Source organism: Mytilus galloprovincialis, chromosome 10 (assembly GCF_965363235.1).
Source record: "Mytilus galloprovincialis chromosome 10, xbMytGall1.hap1.1, whole genome shotgun sequence".
NCBI lineage: Eukaryota > Metazoa > Mollusca > Bivalvia > Mytilida > Mytilidae > Mytilus > Mytilus galloprovincialis.
This window is the reverse complement of record NC_134847.1, coordinates 11,790,595-11,811,909: the sequence shown is the minus strand read 5'-3', so window position 1 is coordinate 11,811,909 and position 21,315 is coordinate 11,790,595. Positions and strand designations below refer to the sequence as shown.

The 21,315-nt window shown below is 31.8% G+C and overlaps 1 protein-coding gene across 1 annotated transcript; it reads right to left on the bottom strand.

Moving 5' to 3' along the window:
- Positions 1–10,610: 10,610 nt before the first annotated feature.
- LOC143048969 (uncharacterized) lies at positions 10,611–18,407 on the bottom strand. Its single transcript, XM_076222809.1, has 7 exons — positions 18,355–18,407; positions 17,703–17,791; positions 16,930–17,070; positions 15,568–15,678; positions 13,062–13,260; positions 12,177–12,294; positions 10,611–10,838 (listed from the first exon to the last, which is right to left on the bottom strand). Exons 2-7 carry the CDS (start codon positions 17,769–17,771, stop codon positions 10,694–10,696), a joined length of 783 nt encoding a protein of 260 aa, XP_076078924.1. The 5' UTR covers positions 17,772–17,791; positions 18,355–18,407; the 3' UTR covers positions 10,611–10,693.
- Between the last annotated feature and the right edge of the window lie 2,908 nt (positions 18,408–21,315).

Sequence of the window (21,315 nt, the reverse complement as noted above, 5' to 3'; positions counted from 1 at the left end):
TTTTCGTAAATCTTAGTCATCTTTTAGAAAAATCTTCTCCTCTGAAACTACTGGGCCAAACATGGCCACAATCATCATTGGGGTATCTAGTTTTAAAAATGTGTCCGGTGACCCGGTCAACCAACCAAGATGGCCGCCATGGCTAAAAATAGAACATGGGGGTAAAATGCAGTTTTTGGCTTATAACTCAAAAACCAAAGCATTTAGAGCAAATCTGACATGGGGAAAATTGTTCATCAGGTCAAAATCTATCTGCCCTGAAATTTTCAGATGAATCGGACAACCTGTTGTTGGGTTGCTGCACCTGATTTGGTAATTTTAAGGAAATTTTGCTGTTTTTGGTTATTATCTTGAATATTATTATAGATAGAGATAAACTGTAAACAGCAATAATGTACAGCAAAGTAAGACCTAAAAAGAAGTCAACATGACCAAAATGGTCAATTGACCCCTAAGGAGTTATTTCCCTTTATATAGTCATTTTTTTTTAACAATTTTCACAAAATTTGTAAAATTTTACTAACATTTTCCACTGTAACTACTGGGTCAAGTTCATTATAGATAGAGATAATTGTAGATAGAGATAATTGTAAGCAGCAAGAATGTTCAGTAAAGTAAGATCTACAAACACATCACCATCACCAAACCACAATTTTGTCTTGAATCCATCTGTGTCCTTTGTTTAGTATTCACATAGACCAAGGTGAGCGACACAGGCTCTTTAGAGCCTCTAGTTTTAATATTTTGTCTTTTTATAAGAAATCCATATAGCTGTTCTCATATAATTTAACTCATGTCTTATATTTTTTGTCGTAGTAATAAAATATAAGAAATTTCCAGTTTTCAGCGATTTTTGTGCAAAAACCCATATTTTGACCCCAAAATTAGCGAAAATTAGCCCATCGATTTCTGTCGATTTTTTTTATGATAAATAGGATATGCAAATAGATCGAATTTTACCAAGAAACCTTTTGTTGCAATTAGTTTGAGGTTGGGCGATTTTTTTAGCTAGATTGACTGGACAGGGCCTTTACAATTTTAATCGGGACCTCATTTGAATACGTATTTATAGATTTTGTCGATGTAAAGGTCATTTCAAGATGGTTGTCTTTATCGTGTTTTAGTTAAGGCTTTGGTGTTACAGACTGCTACATGTGCTTTGATATAGCCAAAGGCGCTTCAAACAATATAAAGATTACTACTTTATCAATAATTTGCTAAAGGACAGCATTATTTCACTTCAAAAGTCGCATATAATTGTAAAATATTAAGTACGAAATTTATGACGCGTCCCAAGCCGTAATTGATTTGGATTATTTATAGAACAGATATATTATTTATTATAAAATTGGCAATGGATGACAGCGAATCCGTGATCAAGATATTTCAGTCTTTAGTCTTTTAACAATTTCAAATAAAATTGGAATGAAAATGGGGAATGTACTAAAAAGACAACAACCCGACCAAAGAGCTGAGAGCAGCTGAAGGCCACCAAATGGTCTTCAATGCAGCGAGAAACTCTCATACATGAAGGCTTGCTTCAATTGACCCATAAACAAGAGTTACTAGTTCAGTGATTATGGACTTCAAGTCATACTAAACTTAAGTAATTAGAATTATACACAAGAATCTATACTGATTGAAAATCATATAAGACTAACAAAGGCCAGAACATCCTGACTTGGGACCCTAGACAATTTAAGCATTACAAATGTAATAATAAGGGCCTCAATGAACAAAACTAATACATAAAGATTTTAGACATGAATATATAAAAAAGAAGATGTGGTATGATTGCCAATGAGACAACTGTCCACAAGAGACCAAAATGACACAAACATTAACAACTATAGGTCACTGTACGGCCTTCAACAATAAGCAAAGCCCATACTCCATAGTAAGCTATAAAAGGCCCCAATAAGACAATGGAAAACAATTCAAATGAGAAAACTGACGGCCTTATTTATATAAAAAAATGAACGAAAAACAAATATCATATGTAACACATAAACAAACGATTACTACTGAATTACAGGCTCCTGACTTGGGACAGACACATACGTAAATAATGTGGCGGGGTTAGACATGTTAGCAGTATCCCAACCCTCCCCTAACCTGGGACAGTGGTATAACAGTACAACATAAGAACGAACTATAAAAATCAGTTGAAAAAGGTTAACTCATCAGATGGACAAAAATACAAGTGGACGTGACATGAAGCCTTTATGCTACATTGTATATGTAAAAAATGAATATTATACCTGTTTGTATTTGTTTTTATTTCAGCTTGATTCCAATCTTTGGCGATGGCTAATACAAGAAGAGGCAAGGCATACATGTACAATACATGATTCTCTGTACCAACTGGATTGTCTATTAACCCCTATAGTTCCACAACAACAATGAAACTCTAGACTACTACATGTATGATGTTATGAAAATATTTACATATACCTATATGTACATCTACATATATGATAAATTTTGAAGATTGTTTATGCCAGGTCTAATCATGTCAACTAGTACAACAAGTTTTGATTCAGCTTTCTGACAGGAATTATTTATAAACTTGCCAGCAGTTACAGGAAATGAATATTATTAATTGAGTTTAAAATTAAGCTCATTTGGACAGTGAAGTGATTCTGACGCTAATGAAGTAGACATTAAACATGTAATTGATATCGAATTATGTGTAAATGCAGCATAGATTTATTCAAGAAATTAAGATTAAAGAAATATTAAAAAAAGTTGGACAAAATATTTGTATTAAATTTGTTGGAATTTTTGTCTTGCCAAAGATGACAGAATCAAAAAGAGAGTTGTGTTGTTTTGTCAGCATGGTCAGTATCAACAATGTGTTACAAAAATGTAGTTTGTGATTGTGTGATTAGGTCTAGTTTATGGGAGGTCAATGATATTTGTTGTGTAAGCATAGGTATATATCATTACCAGAATATTTAGCCCCACCCCCTTTGTCATGGTCAATTGACTCTGAAACTTAATAGTTTACATGTATTAGTTTTTCATTAGGTCAGTTATTGAGGAACCACTAGTGAACCGGATAATCAGAACGGTAAATGATATTTGGTGTGCACTGAGACTACTATAACGCATATAGTAGTCTCAGGTGTGCAGTTGTATAAACTGTGTCACTTTCAATTTCTATTTAGGATATTTGGCCCTGCCCCCTCAATTATTCTCTTTTTACTTGGAAACTTACATCACTTTTAAATTTCATAGAGCTTTTGATTATTTTACTATGAGTGAAACCAATCGTCGTAAGTCAATGATGATTGCCATGTAGGCGAAAAAGCAGTAGTAAATTTCAGTTCCATAGAGGATATTTGGTCCTTAATACCCCCTCTGTCAAATGCATGATCTATTGCCTTTGAACTTTTAACTAGTTTACTTCAACTAGTTTGTGATTATTATAATTATGTTAGTTTAAGATACCAGTAATCTATGTGTTAAGGTTTGTTTGAAGGGGACAACTTATGAAAAGTCAAAGGTTATTTGGTAAGGAGTTGTTTAAGTGTTGGCACATCTTATTTCCATAGGGATTGTTCATCCCTGTACAATCAGTCATGGATCATTGTCTTTGAATATATTTTACATGTTAATGCATTTCTATTTTAATTGTATTATTTGCATCATCAAAATAACAAATAGGCAAAACATGTCTCTGTATTAAAAGCTGATTATAGATAAGACATGTACAATTATTATAAAGATAAGAAGATGTGGAACATAGCCAATGCATCATAATAAGACAACTATATATATATATCCACCAAAACTCAAATAGAGAAAGTAAGCAATTATAGTTAGGCAACCATACAGGCTTCAAAAAATGTTGTAACATTGCTAGGCCCTTATAACAACATCAGCATTTATTGTAATATAACTTACAAGAAAAATACACCACTTCAGATAGTTACAGCTATGATTTAATGATTGTGCATACAATGTAGGTGCACCAGCTGATGCAACTAAAACTGCTAATATGGCATATTCATACTATAGACTATAGTTGAACTAAACCATACACCACTGCTGTACCCCATTATTGAAATTATTAATTTGATAAGAATAATCCTCAATGGAGCTTGTAACTATTAGCAAAACCTACATGTATACTGAATAGTAAGCTTGAGAAGACCAGGAAGTTACAAATGTAAAACAATAAAACTAAAAGCAGCCTGATTTATGTACAAAACAGTTATGAAAAATGGATATGATATACAGCAACAATTTCCAAATTACTGGGTCCCGAATACGGACAGGCACAAACTCTTCCCTTCCATGAGATGGGGTACAGTATGTGCATAATCGCAGATATTAAATATTAAAAAAAAATAATTGGACATAACTTTTGAAAGTGCCAGGATTGGATAGTGAAAACTTTAGGGTACAAACATTATTCAATACCTGAGAAATAGCCGAGATAATATTTTCATCAATTTTTCAACAATATTTGTCTTAACTTCTGTCAAGTTTGCCTCTGCTTTTTTTTTTACTTATTTGCCTACAACGCCTTTGATGCTTTAATTTTAAGTTGAATCAATGCAAGATCATTATAACTGATGCTCATTAGCTAGTGGATACATTTGTCTTTTAAATTACAACTAATGTATAAGGATCGCAATGGTGCAATGTGGATAAATTTATCGGTTTCAAAGGGCAAAATTACTAGCGCGTCATCCCTACAATGGCTTCCATTTCTACGATTGTGAAAATGAACTGGCGTAATGGGGAGATTATTTTGACGAAGTAGAATCCTGACTGTTCAGATCCGTGTAAACGTTGCTTTTCATAAATTGTTGGTTTTAGAAAATAAAAAAAAACCGGGTGATATATATAGACGAAACCGGGTGATTTTGTAGTAAACAACAATGACAAAACCGGTGTATTTTGATTTGACATGGCCCATTTCTTTCGTTCCATACTCAGAAATACAAATATTGAGATGTTCATTATGACAAGTTTAGCAATCTCCGTGTCATTATCTATCGTCCCGTACAATGAGTACAATTTAATGAGAAAATAAACAATTTTGAGGCAAGGTTCCCTCAATTCGTCATTTTGACGTGCATTTTTACTTATTTCTCCGTTAATATAGAACGGTTGTAGAAAATATTGCATCTCACAATAGGAAATAGTTGTATATGTATATATATTCTTCAATATCATAACAAAAATAAAAGAATAAGGAGAAACTTATCTTTCTTCTGTCTATTGATGTTTCGTCATTGTGCCGGATGTAAGATACCATCGAGTCCGAACAATTTTTGCCGGTGTGGTTTAGACACAGTGATTTCGCTGTGTTCAAAAATTACAATGGAAAATAAACGTACATAACCTTTACTCTTATTCTGAGGCATAACAAAAGCATTAATGCATTAGAGATTGGGAAAATGTACAAAATCAAAATTATTAAAAATTTCGCGAAATTCCATGAATGCTTTTGACGCATTAACGTCGTTTCAAAACATGACGTCATACGAGTGAAAACGCCAAAGCTGAAGGTTTTCCACTGCCTCTACGGATAATATTGCATGAAAATGAAGTTTAGAGGTAGGTGTTGCTTTTTTTCTATTCTTTTGCATTATTAGCACATTTACTGATTTCAGCAAGTCTACACGGCGGCTCCATGCATGGTTACAAAATGTCAAAAGTGAATTAGACGATAGCTTACGAGAAGAAAATGTAACTTAAAAAAGGCAAATGAGAATTAAAAGAAACATTTTTTCCATCGGTTATTTAAGAAATGATTCATGCAAGCTTCAGATTAATTATATTTTATTTACATTTATCTAACAGTGTGTAAAATAGCACAGCCGCACACACGGCATACTCCCCCACGCTTCAGTTTTAAAATGACTGTATTTGTATTAGGATCGAAATAATTCACGGAAGCCATGATTTGATGTTAATTTACACATGGCCTGGGGCCTAACGCTCAGGATAATATTCGAATATCACGGCGCAGGCCATGTGTAAATTTCCAACAAATCTATGGCTTCCATCATTTATTTCACAATTTTAGTATGGAGTTTTCCTTAAGAAATTGAGTTGTGCTTTCAATTTTAACAAACTGTTGTATGACTGTGATTTATAATATACAGTGATATAAAATTACCCGTCCACAGTAGGTAAGAATTTGTTTAAACAAGTGTTCCTCAGGGAAAGATCATCTTAAATGAATTCGGCTCTTCTTTATAAGTTCGTAATGATTATGCAGCTTCTAATGTTGAAACGTTTTTACGCATCTTTTGCGTTCATACTCTTATGTATAAGCGTTTCTAAGCTCTAACACATCAAACGAATGGATATTAATTTAGTTCACTCCGTAGGGGTAAATGTGTTTATTTCACCTTTTTGCTCGGCATATATAAAATGGAAACTTTGCGACTATCAGCTTCTCATCTTGATATTATAACATAAAATACACATTTATTTATTTATTTCTGTAAATACAGACAATGCAATTTCCCATAGGAACTCCGTTTGCAGCTAAAACTGTACCACTTATTCTATGATGGTTTGTTAAAAATTATATCCAAGAATGGAAAGTTTATATCGGATATGTTTCTAAGGTCGTAACTACAATCCCCTTCCCTTTCATGAATGTGACCTACCGATTTAGACTATTTACCGGATTTGTAATCACATAAGCAACACGACGGGTGTCACATGTGGAGCAGGATCTGCTTACCCTTCCGGAGCACCCGAGATCACCCCTAGTTTTTGGTGGGGTTCGTGTTGTTTATTCTTTAGTTTTCTATGTTGTGTCAATTTTACTATTGTTTGTCTGTTTGTCTTTTTCATTTTTAGCCATGGCGTTGTCAGTTTGTTTTAGATTTATGAGTTTGACTGTCCCTTTGGTATCTTTCGTCCCTATTTCATATGCACTACTATTTTATTCAAAGGTAAAACAAAAGTGTTGTGCAGTATATTTTCAATATTGATATGCCCCGAACTTTTATACTTGAAAAAGTCCCACGTTATGTTTCTATGAGATAAACATAAAGATCTGGGAAACAGTACGTTAACAAATCAAATTATCTATAAATATTATCTCAAACGCTTAACGAAGAAAATAAAAAAAAACACAACATTTACTTCATTTATTGAATTTTTGTTTCTACGAATTGTTACCTTTTTTATCATTGTGGAGTAACATGTTATTATCGAAAGTGGAATTTACATCATTCAAAGTCTCACTCGGTTATCCTAATTTACGTAAATAAAAGCACAAAGATGATTGTTTTGATAAAAGCTAATGACCATGTAATAATAATATATAAAAACCAAAAGACATACAACTTTTTTCGAACTATGTTGACAATGCAAAGAAAACAAATCGTAAACATTTTGAATGGGAGAAAAAAGTCTTTTTCGGGTAGATATGATAAATAAATGTTCATACTCTGGCTGTGGATGCGTGACATGTGTTTTATATATATAATATGTGTATGTTGCACTTTGTAAACAAAGCTGTTTCACAAAACACGCCTCTTTTGGGGAGAAATATAATATTCCTAGATATGATAATTTGTAAACGTACTGGTTCCTACACATGATCTCTGTATTTTATCCCATAAAGACAAGACTTGAGAATGTTACCAGTATGGAAAAAAGGGAAGCGCCTACAATTTAGTTCTTTTAAGAGGTAAAACAATGGAGTTATAGGTAGTATGGAAATCTGATATACGTTTAAACTCTTAAGTTCAGGGCATATAAATGTTAAAAATATGCTGTACAGCCCTATATTTTTAATTTTGGATAACATAATAGTGCATATTAACTTTCCGTTCTGGGATATAATTTTTCACGAAACTTCCTAGTAAAAGTGGCACAGCTATAGCCGCGAAAAGAGTTCCTATGGGAAATTGCATTTTCTATATTTACAGAATTACAACCTGTATTCTCCTTTGCCAAAACAATAACGATACCATGTTTCGTTCAGGGAAATAAATAGAAAATCGGTATCCTGTTTACATAATTCTCTGAATATTCACCTGAGTGCATTAGCCTCAGAAAATACACTGGTTTAGGCGCAAAAGTCATTCCAAATGGATTATAATAAACGGAAGTCAAAAGATTAAAAAATATTGTATTCTATGTTTGTCAAATGGATACAATTGTACTCGGTACTTAATGATCAAAGAATCGCTTGTTCAAAGGTTTTATTTGTTTTATGAATTTGTCAGTTTACTTGCAATTCATCATATACCAGATGACGAAAAGACCCTTTCAGTGTTGATTCGCATCATGAAAATTTGCATGCTAGGAAAGGACACACCGGTCTTCATCCTTTTCGAGTTCATTAAAATTTCTTCAGTTTGTAATTTTTACCATGATTTACCTCGTCGAAAACGATTTATTAGATTTTGACATCGATACACGAGAACTAATGTTGCCTTTACTAACCATATAGTCTGTTTAAAATCTCAATACAGAAAACTTACATACTACACAGAAACATAATGCTAATCACGTGATGTACCTCTTAAAAAAACTCACCATAAATATCAGGATTGACATTTTATTTTTGCGCCAGATGCGCGATTCGTCTACAACAGACTCATCAGTGCGATCTAATAAAATAATGTTAAAAAGGGCCAAATAAAGTACGAAGTTCAAGATAATACCATGTATTTGGTGGTACCCAACACCTTCACTGAAATTAATTTGGCTCGTTTAATTCTCATAAAATTTTGAAAAAATGTATAACCATTTCTTTTGACAAAAATATAAAAACTTCAAAAATTTGAAACAACCATTTTATCAGAAAAATAACACTGGTTATATAGCATTTTGACAAACACTAATTTGGATTATTGAGAAACTTAATATTCCATTAACAATACAACGTAATTAAAACGTTAAGCTGATTTTACAGAGTTATCTCCCTATAGTGTTAGGTACCACCAGAATTGAATTCCTAAACACTTGTCGAACAACAGCTGAAAGGAGCCGAAAATAGGCAATGCCTAAGTTTTATGAGATGCTTATGTAGAATCTTTAGCAAGTTGGGGTGAGAATATTAAGTACAGACAACAACAAAAAACGCATGCATAAATTGTTGGAAATAGATCAATGCTAAATGGTTACATTTTCCCTCTATCTCACACTTGAATCAAATTCCATTTACATGGTAAACATGACGACCGACCCTCGTCATCGGATGCCTTAATTCATTTCTTATCATTTTTTGTATTCGTAGATTTGATAATGACGGCAGATCTTTGATAATTTCTATTTCACTAATTTTGTTCACAAATTGTATACAATCGTAACGAGGAGCTATAAACCAAAAGTTCTAAATTCAAAATTTGAAGTAATCCCGTCTTGAATTATATTGACACCATGACGTGTGTGATGACCGTTGGAATATCTGAGCCACAGATAACCACGGTTATGTTCTAATTGTTGTTATCATAATCCACAACATCCCTCATTTGAGACTTATCAGAGGTGTTGTACTTGCAACAACAAAAGAGGGACGAAAGATTCCAGAGGGACAGTCAAACTCATAAATCTAAAACAAACCGACAACGCCATGGCTAAAAATGAAAAAAGACAAACATGACAGATGACACACGTGGTGCAGGAACTGTTTATGATTTCGGAGAGGCTGAGCAAACCTCCGATATTTGGTGTGATTGGTGTTGCTAATTCTTAAGTTTCATAGAGTATTTTATGAACTTATTCGTCTTATCGTTCTATTGCTTTTTTATCCCATGGAATTTTTTTTTTCTTTGAGATGAGTTTACTTAGCTTTTCTTTCGACAAAATTTTAGTTTTCGATAACATTGACCTGCGAATACCTTGTAAGAATAGTAACTTTAGTTTTGTCGTAATATGGTTTTGTGCTACTGTCAGGCGTTTCTGGGTCTATAATGTATAATGAAATAAGCTATTGTGAAAAAAAAAATTCCTTAATTCTTCATTGATAAAATAAGAAATGAATTTGGAAATAAGGTTCAAACTCCGAATCGAACAAAAGAACACTGGATAATCCGAAGCGCTTTTTCGAATTTAACTGCATCTGGAAAGCTAAAAGTCAATAAAAACGGTCTTAAACAAGGTATTCAAACACGTCAGTAGCTTGACGACAAGAAAAGCAATACCTGTAAGCATTATAGAAGGTTAAAGTTGTCTCAAGAAGATTGAAACTTAGTTTCTTTATAATTTCTAAAATTATCAACAGAGAAGTATTTTATAAATAAAGGCAAATCCGGGGCAATGACTGATGATATGAAAATATACTCGGTAACTAATATTTCACCAGCAGCTATATTTACCCCGTGCTAGTAAACGAAAATTTTAAATTTGATTGTGGTAAGTTTGAAATCATTCCAGTGACAAAATGTTGATTGCTGATATGATGATATCATCGGGACGTGCAGTCTAGGATAGAAAGAGTAGTCTGTGGTTGTTGTTTTGGGAACATTGGGTTTTATCTTGCTTCATGTGGAGTTTTAAACACTACTATTGCATGTTTACGAAATCGCTATTGATGGTCTCATGTTTTTCATTTTTCGTATCAAGTGCATTCAATTATGACAGAATAATCATTCTGATAAAAAAAAAGGTAACACCAGTTGCAAAAGAGGTTTTTTATTCGATAACCAATGTAGTCGTTTATATTCTTGGTATTTCAATTTTTCGCTATCCTATTTGCTATTCAAACATTCTTCTTCACACAAGCACAGTCTTCGTCATCGATGGCAGTAACCCAATGACAACAAACGCACTGATAAACCAGTGGTGAAGTAATATGGATATTGCCACAATTATCATCCAGTATTACCCTTCCGTTTCTTGTTAAGCTGAAAATACAGATAAAAATACATTTTAATTTTTCTGAGATTTCCAAGAATATAACTTATTCTAAAGGATTACTACACCTGCTTTTGTGGTAACTAACAATAAGCATTGTTTGATTCAGATTATCTTTAAAACTTTGAAATATTGTTGAATAATTAATAACAAGTCATTTTTCTCCCTATATAAACATGATAAAGTCTAATATCTTGTTTAAAAACATTATATTTGTTTATCAAAACTGAACAATTGAGATTGTGATTGCCCCTAGATAACAGTCGTGGTATAACAAGTTGTATTCTGATATTGTTTGACATATGCAGGTCCAGTCTAAAAAAAACCTTGTCCTTCGATGTATACACTGTAAAATTATATTATTAATGGTAGGTTAAAATTTACTATTTGATACAAGCTATTTTTTAAACAGTTACAATTACCATGTGCTTTTTAAAGGATTTTCTTTTTGAGTATCTCGAACTATTTGTCTTGTTATTTAGAGTCGTTATAACATTCCAGAATACTTCCTGGTTATAAATTATCAAAACATCGGGGTTTGTTATAATGAAAATTCAGAATAATTTTACTAGCGTATGTTATTTTGAGGTACAAATTTTATTTTAATTTCAGTCCAACATTCATCGTTTTTTGCAAAAACAAAATACTAACATAAGACGAAATAAGACGAAATTTGAGGGATTACGAATAAAATATTTAGTAGAAATACAATACATTACTAAAATTTTGACAGAACATATATATTTTTAAATAGGGATACATCAATTATATGGAAACAATCAGGTTTGATTGTAATAAAAGTCTCGAAATTATGTGTCTCCCTTTTTAAATGGTTATCAACCAATCCAACAAAGGGATGTTTAATATAATGGCAAAACGAAAATCAAATGCCAGCACAAAAAAGCAAACAGAAAGTAATTTTTCCGATAAGAAAGTAGAACTGGTATTTTTATTGGTTGCGCAAAATTAATGCATCCTAGACGAAGGACATTTATAACTTTAACACAGGTAGACAAACCTGTTTGTTTACACTTGGTTTAAAAGAGGTAAAATAATGAAAAGCATGACTTTTACAGTTTTAAAATAATCTTATATACCGTATTGTCAGATTCATGTAGGCTTTCCCATTATGTTTATTTACAAGAAATATGGCTTTACTTGTTGTGTGAGAAGACATATTAAATAAAATTGATATTTTTTATAGATGTTAGTAGGCAGCGACAATTAAGGTTAAAGGTCAAAGAATTTCTACACTGTTTCCAAATGAGTAGAAATCAAAATAAAAGAACTCATGAAAAGTAAACGAAAAAGATAACTGAGAAACTAACCTGTCACACATTATGTAATGATTGCAATGTGTTCCTGAATCAATACCATAAACTGTCTTTATAGCCTGTCCGTTGCAGTCATGATTCAGAACACCGGCATCCCTTTTAACAAGACGTTCTGAAACAATCGAAGCAACCAATTGAACACATTTCTATCCTATAATTTTACATCAATAAGACCCATTATTGTATACGCCAAATGTACAATTAGTTTTGAATGAGACCTGAGATGTGAGATTCATTGTCTTGCTATACATTCATGCGTTTATGTTAGTAAACCTGAGTAACAAAATGTTTCTCAGACATGGGTTTCATTGAGTCATTTTATTGTTCAATGAATGAACATTTTATTTCTGAATCAATACTTACGTCGATGAGATATATAACGAAGTATTTTCAGGACTATGACGGGGCGAGTATTCAGATGAGACTATTTCATTTCTTATGGACAAAAACAAATTCAGCATTACATAACGACGATGATGTTGGTATAATTTTTATTTGTATAGTGATAGTTATGACATATTTTCGTTGACACATTCAACTCAAACTCTTAGTACGTTAAGAATATCCGTTGACATTTTAATAATCAACCCAAGACACTAAAAAAGCCCAAGAGCTCTGCTCGAGTGATTTAATTGGTTGACGGTTGAGGGGGGATATTGAAAAAGCCATATCATATTCACTTTATTATATACTTTAAGTAAACTTTTTTGTTCACTTGAGATGATTTAACACCGCGTTTTGGTAAATCCTTTAAAACCATGACTGATATCGGTGACGTGACCTCATACAATAAACAATATAATTGTCATGCAGACAAAACAGAAATACAGAAAAGGATCTACGTTTTATTCTTTTCAAAAGTTTAATTTGAATACTTACGTGGGGAATGTGTCATATTATATACTTCTGCATCCTTTGGTACCTTCCATTCTCTGTACAGAGGGTATTTAAAATGCTGATAAAACTCGTTTAAAGCCTTCCCAAGGGAATTGTCGTCAAGAACGTCATTAAAGTCTGGATAATACAATTCTGTGACCACTACAGAGCTTTCACTAGTTATGGTATTGTCACCTTTGTTCTATTTGTAGATGAAAAAGTAAGATTTCTTATGTCATTAAATATAACACTCACCACAAAAAACGTTGTACCTTCACACTTATGAGTAAAAAAGAATTAAAGGCATAAAAACTATCAAAAATTGAAATGAAGATTGAACGCAACTTTATTATAGATTGTATTAAGTAAGAGTTTTTGACTTCTCGATGTTAGGGTCAAATAATTATAATACGAACTTTCAAAATGGCGTTTACTCAGGTAGTGTGGGAGCATTCCGCCTTTTTTCTTGTCGAAATTAGTCTGTATTTGTAGGATAAATAGTCACTGACCGTATATCATCTTGTTTATGATGTTGACAATGTGTTTCCGTAGAGTTTTATTTATGACGACAATAAAACATACAGGTTCGCGGAAATTTAACGTCGTCCGCTTCAAATAAAGAAATGATGTTTTTACCCAAAATACTTCATTTAGAACAGTTTTAAGAGTTGCAGTATATAAAGAATAACCATACATTGTCTCGAAATATCAATGTTATTTGTACTCGGCTAGAAACAGGTAGAAATGCTCGGCACAGCCTCGCTTTCTATCTGTTTCTAAGCCTTGTACAAATAACATTTATATTTCGAGACAATGTATGGTTATTCTATATTTAAAACAATTTGATAAAAATATTCCTAAGCAAAGTGATGATAAGATGAGTAAAGCATGTACTGAAATGTCTCTTTTAAGGTAGTTCAGTGGAATAGAAAAAAATACAGCATTTTCTTATTCTTTGCCAAAACGAAGATTCTACTATGCTTTTTTATGCGCTATTAAGATACCAGTTGTTCAAAATTGCCAAAATTTGCTTAGATTGTTCATGAAAAAAAATGAAATCTATGAGACGAAATTTTGAAATAAAATATGAGATGATAGGGTATTTAATATCTTTTAAGAAAATATAAATAAAAAACGGTGTCATTGAACTTGTTTTCTTGATACAAGAAAAAATGACAATTTCCCTATATGTTCAGTATAAATTTTGTACTAAAAGAGTTGTCTCCCCTTAAATGGCTTATTTGAAACATTAATTCTAAAAGCACAAAAATTTGGTAATTGTTAAAACATTTTCGACAATGCAATGAATAACTTATTATTTTATATGAATAGTGTAACCAATAAATTGTACATCTGTCTTCAAATTTGCAGATTCGGGCAAAGTACTAAACCGATTATTTACTGTGATTGTACCAATCAAGATGGCGGAATACCTCTGAACTAAAATTAAAAAACAAATTTCAGACTGTAAGATAAATGTATAATGTATAAATCCTTCGATTTTTTTGTTAATCGCAACAAGAACAGAGAGACCGTCCTGAAATATTGATCTGACGATTGCTCTAATTCCAACTGTAAAACGGAGAACTCCATTTATATATTAACATGTGACACTTGTGGCATTCAGTATGTGGGAGAGACAATGGACAAATTTAATATTCGGCTCAATAACCATCGTTCATCGTACAAAACCAAAAAAAAAACTATCCTCTCACAAGACATCTTCGTTCAACGAAACATCCTTTTGATAATGTTACTTTCCAAATTATAAAAGTCAACACCGAGTGGGACACCACGGCGAGAAGGAGAAGAGAAAATTTTTGGATCCACCAACTCCACACTTTAGAACCTGATGGTCTTAACGAAAAGACGAAAAAAGATACAGGAAAGATAAAGAATGATTTAAAACAAAGCATCGTCCTTTTTATCCCGTAATATTGGCCAATGGACGTTGCTAACTTCAACTACCAATTATGTATTTTTAAGGTAGCTAAATCCAAGTGCAACATATACATTGAGCTGCAAAATTTTCTTATTTTCAAAGCAGCTAAATTCAAGTGCTCATAGACATTGAGCTGCAAAATTTTCTTATTTTAAAGGCAGTTAAGTGCAACATAGACGTTGAGCTGCAAAAGTTTCTTATCATTTACATCCGATTTCACCTGGATAGATGCACGCTTGATAAAGCTAGTTGGTGTAGCGAAATATTGCGTTTATTTTCATCATTTTGTAAATATTTCAAACATTCTTATATTTACATACTAAATAGTGTGTTAAAATTACATTGTTAGGCAATTGAATTAATCTCTGTACCGATTTATCCACACTCCCATAGATTTGTATGTCATGTGCTGCTATTTATAGGCACTTATATATATATATATATATATATATATATATATATATATATATATATATATATATATATATAAAATGAAGCTGTGGTATTATTGCCAGTAAGACAAATCTCCACAAGAAACCAAATAACACAGAAATTCATATTGCATACCCAGCTGTGAATGAACGACTCTGTAACTTTCCCAGAATCTATTGCACTATCCCTGTCTATGTCTCTCAGTCTACATTGGTTGATGGAAGGAAGACATATCAGCTGCTTACCCTGTAACGATTAATAATAATTTTAAAAAATTAAACTTGCGCCTCGTAATGTAGTGTGAATGTATTCCGTCATCAAGTTGCATATGTGTTACTAATTAGATGAGTAAGTTTAATAAAAGAACGGATTGAAAATGTGTCTATTCTGTGATGTACCAAAATGAGTACGGATACCTTAGTGTGTCTTTTTTCATAATCTCCTCTCTTTAACTTATATAAAGCGTTTCCGTGTGTTTCCCTTATTTTCATATGAAAATTGTTTCACTAATAGTTATCAAAGGTACCAAGATTAAAATTTAGTACGCTAGACGCGCGTTTCGTCTTCATAAGACTCATCAGTGACGCTCATATCAAAATATTTATAAAGCCAAACAAGTACAAAGTTGAAGAGCATTGAGGATCCAAAATTCCAAAAAGTTGTGCCAAATACGGCTAAGGTAATTTATGCCTGGATTAAGAAAATCCTTAGTATTCGAAAATTTCAAAGTTTGGTAAACAGGAAATTTATCAAAATGACCACATTATTGATATTCATGTCAACACTGAAGTGTTGACTACTGGACTGGTGATACCCTCGGGGACGAAACGTCCACCAGCAGTGGCATCGACCCAGTGGTGTAAATAGTTATCAAAGGTACCAGGATTATAATTTAGTTCGCCAGACGCGCGTTTCGTCTACATAAAATTTGATTCTCACCAAAAACGAGAACTTTCTCAACCTGTAGTTACAAAATATGCCCTATGATCTGTTATTTTCATTACATTTTTTAACACAAAATATTTAAACACTCTATTACTTATTGTTTGAACTACGTACAACCTCTTACGACGGGTTTAGCTAGTGCAACGGGATCTTAATATCCATATGGAGCACTTGATATCATACCCAGTTTTTTATGGGGTTTGTGTTGCTCAGTACTTTTCTATGTAGTGTTTTCTTGATTGTTGAAAGTCTTTCATTCGTTTTCTTTTTTTGGCCTTCGTATTTTTTATATCTCTTCAATATTCAGTCTTAATTCTCCTCGTGGTATTGTTTGTCTATTTATTTTCAAAGGAGACGTGTTATGTCTGACAATAACATTTTGAGATTTTTTACATTACTATATGGTGATTTGGTTTCAACAATGATTCCGAAAAAAGATTATTTGAAAATAACACCAAGTCCGTGAATATCAAACTACTTCGACATAATGAATGTATACGTAAGGGTGTGCATAATCAAGAGTTATACAATAAATAGCATTTCGTTACAAACCTGAATGAAATCTTGAATTTGGTATGATTCCATAACATCGTTGTGTGCTGGGGTATGAATTTTCACAATATTCTTCTCTAGATTCGTTTCTATGTTTTCCAAATATCTGGCTTTTCCTTCAATAATTTGATAATCAAATTTCTAAAACAAAAAATTAAGAAAAATAGAAACATACATATATCATTCAAATTATTTAAATAGTAGCATATACCACAGCAAGTTAATTAAGACCAAAGATTCACATTGCTTTACATGAAATTTTTTAGATATGATAACATTCAGTACACATGCAATACCATTGTTGATTACTGAAAAATGGAATAGACACTTCATGAAGGGTCGTGGTCATGAATTATATATATATATATCATGTCACAGATTTTCTTATTTTATATTGTGCATGGTTGTTGGTCGGAATTAGGTACAATGGTAAGGTTGAAATAACCGCCTAAACATGTAGGTTTAGTATAGGCCTTCATCGTTCTATGTGTTGTGTGTTTATATTCAGCAATCTATTCAAAAGAAGTAAACAAAAAATAACACCGCCTGCATGTGACAAAATAATAACATTTGACCTTTATTTATGGCCCATGGTCATGTTATTAATTCAACAACATCATAAATGGACAGTATCTATCAAATTTATATATTACCCACATAATAAATACGATTTTAGTAGTGTTAAAAAATTCAAACTTCCTACTTTAGGATCAGACGATCAATCAATAATATCATGTGGTAAAGTTTATACTCTAACAAGGAAATAAACCTACCATATCATTAAAAGCCGTGACAACAGAAAGGAACAAAACTGTTATCAGAGTCATCGCCATTTTGCCCATTGTTTCGGTGAAGTTGCTTTCTAATAAATAAATCACAAAATATATATCACAAAATATAAAGTTTCTCAAATCGAAAAACGATTACTCTTTCAGAAAAAAATGTCTTATATTAGAGAATATTTTAAAGACTTTATTATTTTTGAATTATTAAAGCAAATAAGAACAAAAACGATCAAAATTTTACTGCATTTAGACAATTAATTAAACTTCAGTGATGACCGAGGTCAATATATTTGACAATCAAAAACAATGTAAAATCGCAATAAAGATACTATGCAGATCGAAATGACAAATTAATAATTTCGATAGAATTATCTTCAATACTGTCATACGATCTTAAAAACATTTTGTATGTCAAAATAAATGGTAATTTACATATTCATTTTGTCGAAACAACAATTTGTGCTCACAACGTCAAACAAGTTAGTTTATTTGTAATTCTTGAAAATTCGCGAATTCGAAGTTGTCAATCAATTACGCTCTAATATAGCTTAACAATTTAAATAATGTAAAAAATAAATCAAATATAATCATAAAACATACCAACGCTTGTGAATATTATTTAAGATTCAAAATTGCTTACCTTTTGCAGTCTGGCCACAACTGTATACTGTATTGAAGACGATGCATCATCCCTTTTATACTTACCATCAAGGATGCAAATTAGTTTAATCGACTAAAAATTCGCCACATCAGCATTTGGAAAGTCAGCATTAATTTTTCGACGAATTGATGACAAGTGTTCTATGTATAATTAGACCTTTTTAGTGTTCTACGAATGCAAGTTAATCATTCTTATCTGAAGTGTTCAGCGAATTCAAGGCCATCATTCCACCGTTAACAAAAGTACAATTTACATAAATGTTAGCTGTCAACCATTTATTATCATCTTCTTTTCTGTTATGAATCGCATACAAAAGCTTTGTAAAACACAACTAGTTATCTAGTATATAATGTATTTAACCACATCAACCAGATATTCTTATGATTTCTGTTTTAAGTATTACAAATACAATGAAAGGAAACTCTTTCTCATCAAATTGAGGTCAAAAAAGCTAGAATTTGCAGTTCGAACAAAATAGAGATAGTACACTTTATTTTTTAGATATTCATTTGAAGTGACTCTGTGGTTACGTAAAACCACATACTTTGAACGGCAAAATTATTTCATTTATTGATATTACTTTGACTTAAGGATCTTGACATACTATGAATGACTAAACTATTTTATTCAATAAGACTAATTTTTCTGTTTAGTCTGTTTTTTATGATATACATTTGACGTGAAACTGTACTTATGTATCCCGTCATACTTTGAACCACACCATTATTTTATTTATTATTATTACTTTTACTGTTAAATCTGGTTTTTGTTATATCTACTTTACGTGAGTCTGCATTTATGTATGCCGTCATACGACAAAATTATTTTTATGTCTACCTGTGCGAATTTCAAACGCGCAATTTTACACCAGTAATGAAAACCTTCTATCATTTATGGGTAGACTTTACATAGATAAATTCAGCCGTATTTGACGTGAAACTGTTCTTATGTGTCCCGTCATACTTTGAACCACACCATTATTTTATTTATTATTTTTACTGTAAGTCTGTTTTTTGTTATATCTACTTTACGTGAGTCTGCATTTATGTATGCCGTCATACGACAAAATTATTTTTATGTCTACCTGTGCGAATTTCAAACGCGCAATTTTACACCAGTAATGAAAACCTTCTTCCATTTATGGGTAGACTTTACATAGATAAATTCAGCCGTATAAGTAAAGCAAAATGAGAATGTTAAATTTGATGTATGCCTTTTTGTGCTACTTTGTTACATTTGTTGTTTATGTAGTGATATTAAGATGATAACACAATATTGACTGTTGTACCCCTATTTTTGACATTTTTACTCTTTGAGTATGTTTGTTTTGTTCATGCATCGTTGACAATGTAATGGAATTTGATGCGACTTTCATACAAGTGAGAGGTTTAGCTAGCTATAAAACCAGGTTCAATCCACCATTTTCTACATTAGAAAATGCCTGTACCAAGTCAGGAATATGACAGTTGTTATCCATTCGTTTGATGTGTTTGGACTTTTGATTTTGCCTTTTGATTTTTGATTTTCCTTTTTGAATTTTCCTCGGAGTTCAGTATTTTTGTGTTTTTACTTTTTACAATTTAATTGTTAAATCCAAGTTGATTTGAAAAAGTTATTAAAATAATTAAAGTGTACTATCTCTATCGGTGCATTACGTTTGCGCGCATTACCATTACATTTGCGCGCAAAAATCATTACGTTTGCGCGCAGCCTTTGATTACAATTGCGCGCATTTTTATGACAGGTAAACTTAGGTAAAATACAGGTAATAATACTTATTTATTTATAATTAGTTCAATTATTTACAAGTATAGGTACTCGTTCCGTTAGTCTTGGTCCCCTACTCACCAATGTTGAGGTGGAAGTGGGATTTCGAGCAAAATAAGTCCGTTTTATTATGCACAAGCACTAAATCCTAGAAATATGTACAGATAAAAATGTTCGAAATGCAAATTCTAGCTTTTTTACCTAGATTAATTTAATTCTTGAATTCGACAGCAATACAACAAAAAACAAAATGACCTGGGATTCAGTAAGCTTAATATATATATCTAAGATAGCTGCATAGTTTGATGATAATCCAAGTTGATTTGAAAAAGTTATTAAAAAAAATTAAAGATGCCTATCTGAATTCATATAATAATTTTTATTTTTACCTATTGTAAAATTAAATTCTTTCATTTCACAGCAATAAATCAAACTACCTAATAAGCTTGAATTTTGTAAGATCAATATTTAATTTAGTTAGATGGGCTGATTTACACCAGTCAAAACTAAAATTGTTTATCATATTCTGTTTCTGTTTGAATGTTTCTTGTGTGTATTTTTGGGCTAATTAAAATAAAATGTTTACTACTTAAGCATTTGAAAAAGTGTATGTCCCATGCATTAAGATAATGAAAAATCATCAGGTCCCACTACTTTGCACGTTGAAAAAAGTACATGTCCCCTTACCATTTGCACCGGTCCCCCTTGCTTGATAAATAATGCACCGTCCCCTATCATGTTTATAAGGCAACTTTGGATATTGCAATAATAGGAACTCACATTCTGAAATCAATACATATAACTCATTTTATTTTAAAATTTTATCAAAGTAGTGCACCTTATTAAAATGTGTGTGGAAAATTACATCCTTGTTCAAATGTTATAATGAAGTTTCTCCCTACATTGAAGACCCATTGGTGGCCTTCGGTTGTTGTTTGCTCTATGGTCGGGTTGTTATCGCTTTGACACATTCCCCATTTCCTTTCTCAATTTTTTTATTCATGTTATTAAATAAAGACCAGGGAATTATGTTGTTTGCATTTTAACAGTAACGTCTTGAAGAAATATGTTTGCACTTACTTTTGATTACTTTAATCACAAATATCATGTTAAACATTTCATTTAATATATATATAAATATTATATTTGCATTTTCATATTTCAGCAATGATG

Bases quoted from the DNA above. Each gene is read 5' to 3' on its own strand.
- LOC143048969 (XM_076222809.1), bottom strand. From the start codon at position 17,771: ATGGGCAAAATGGCGATGACTCTGATAACAGTTTTGTTCCTTTCTGTT. The intron at 15,679-16,929 runs GTTTGTAACGAA...TAATCGTTACAG, and splicing joins AAATTCAAGATTTCATTCAG to GGTAAGCAGCTGATATGTCT. The intron at 10,839-12,176 runs GTTAGTTTCTCA...CTGTATTTTCAG, and splicing joins CATTACATAATGTGTGACAG to CTTAACAAGAAACGGAAGGG.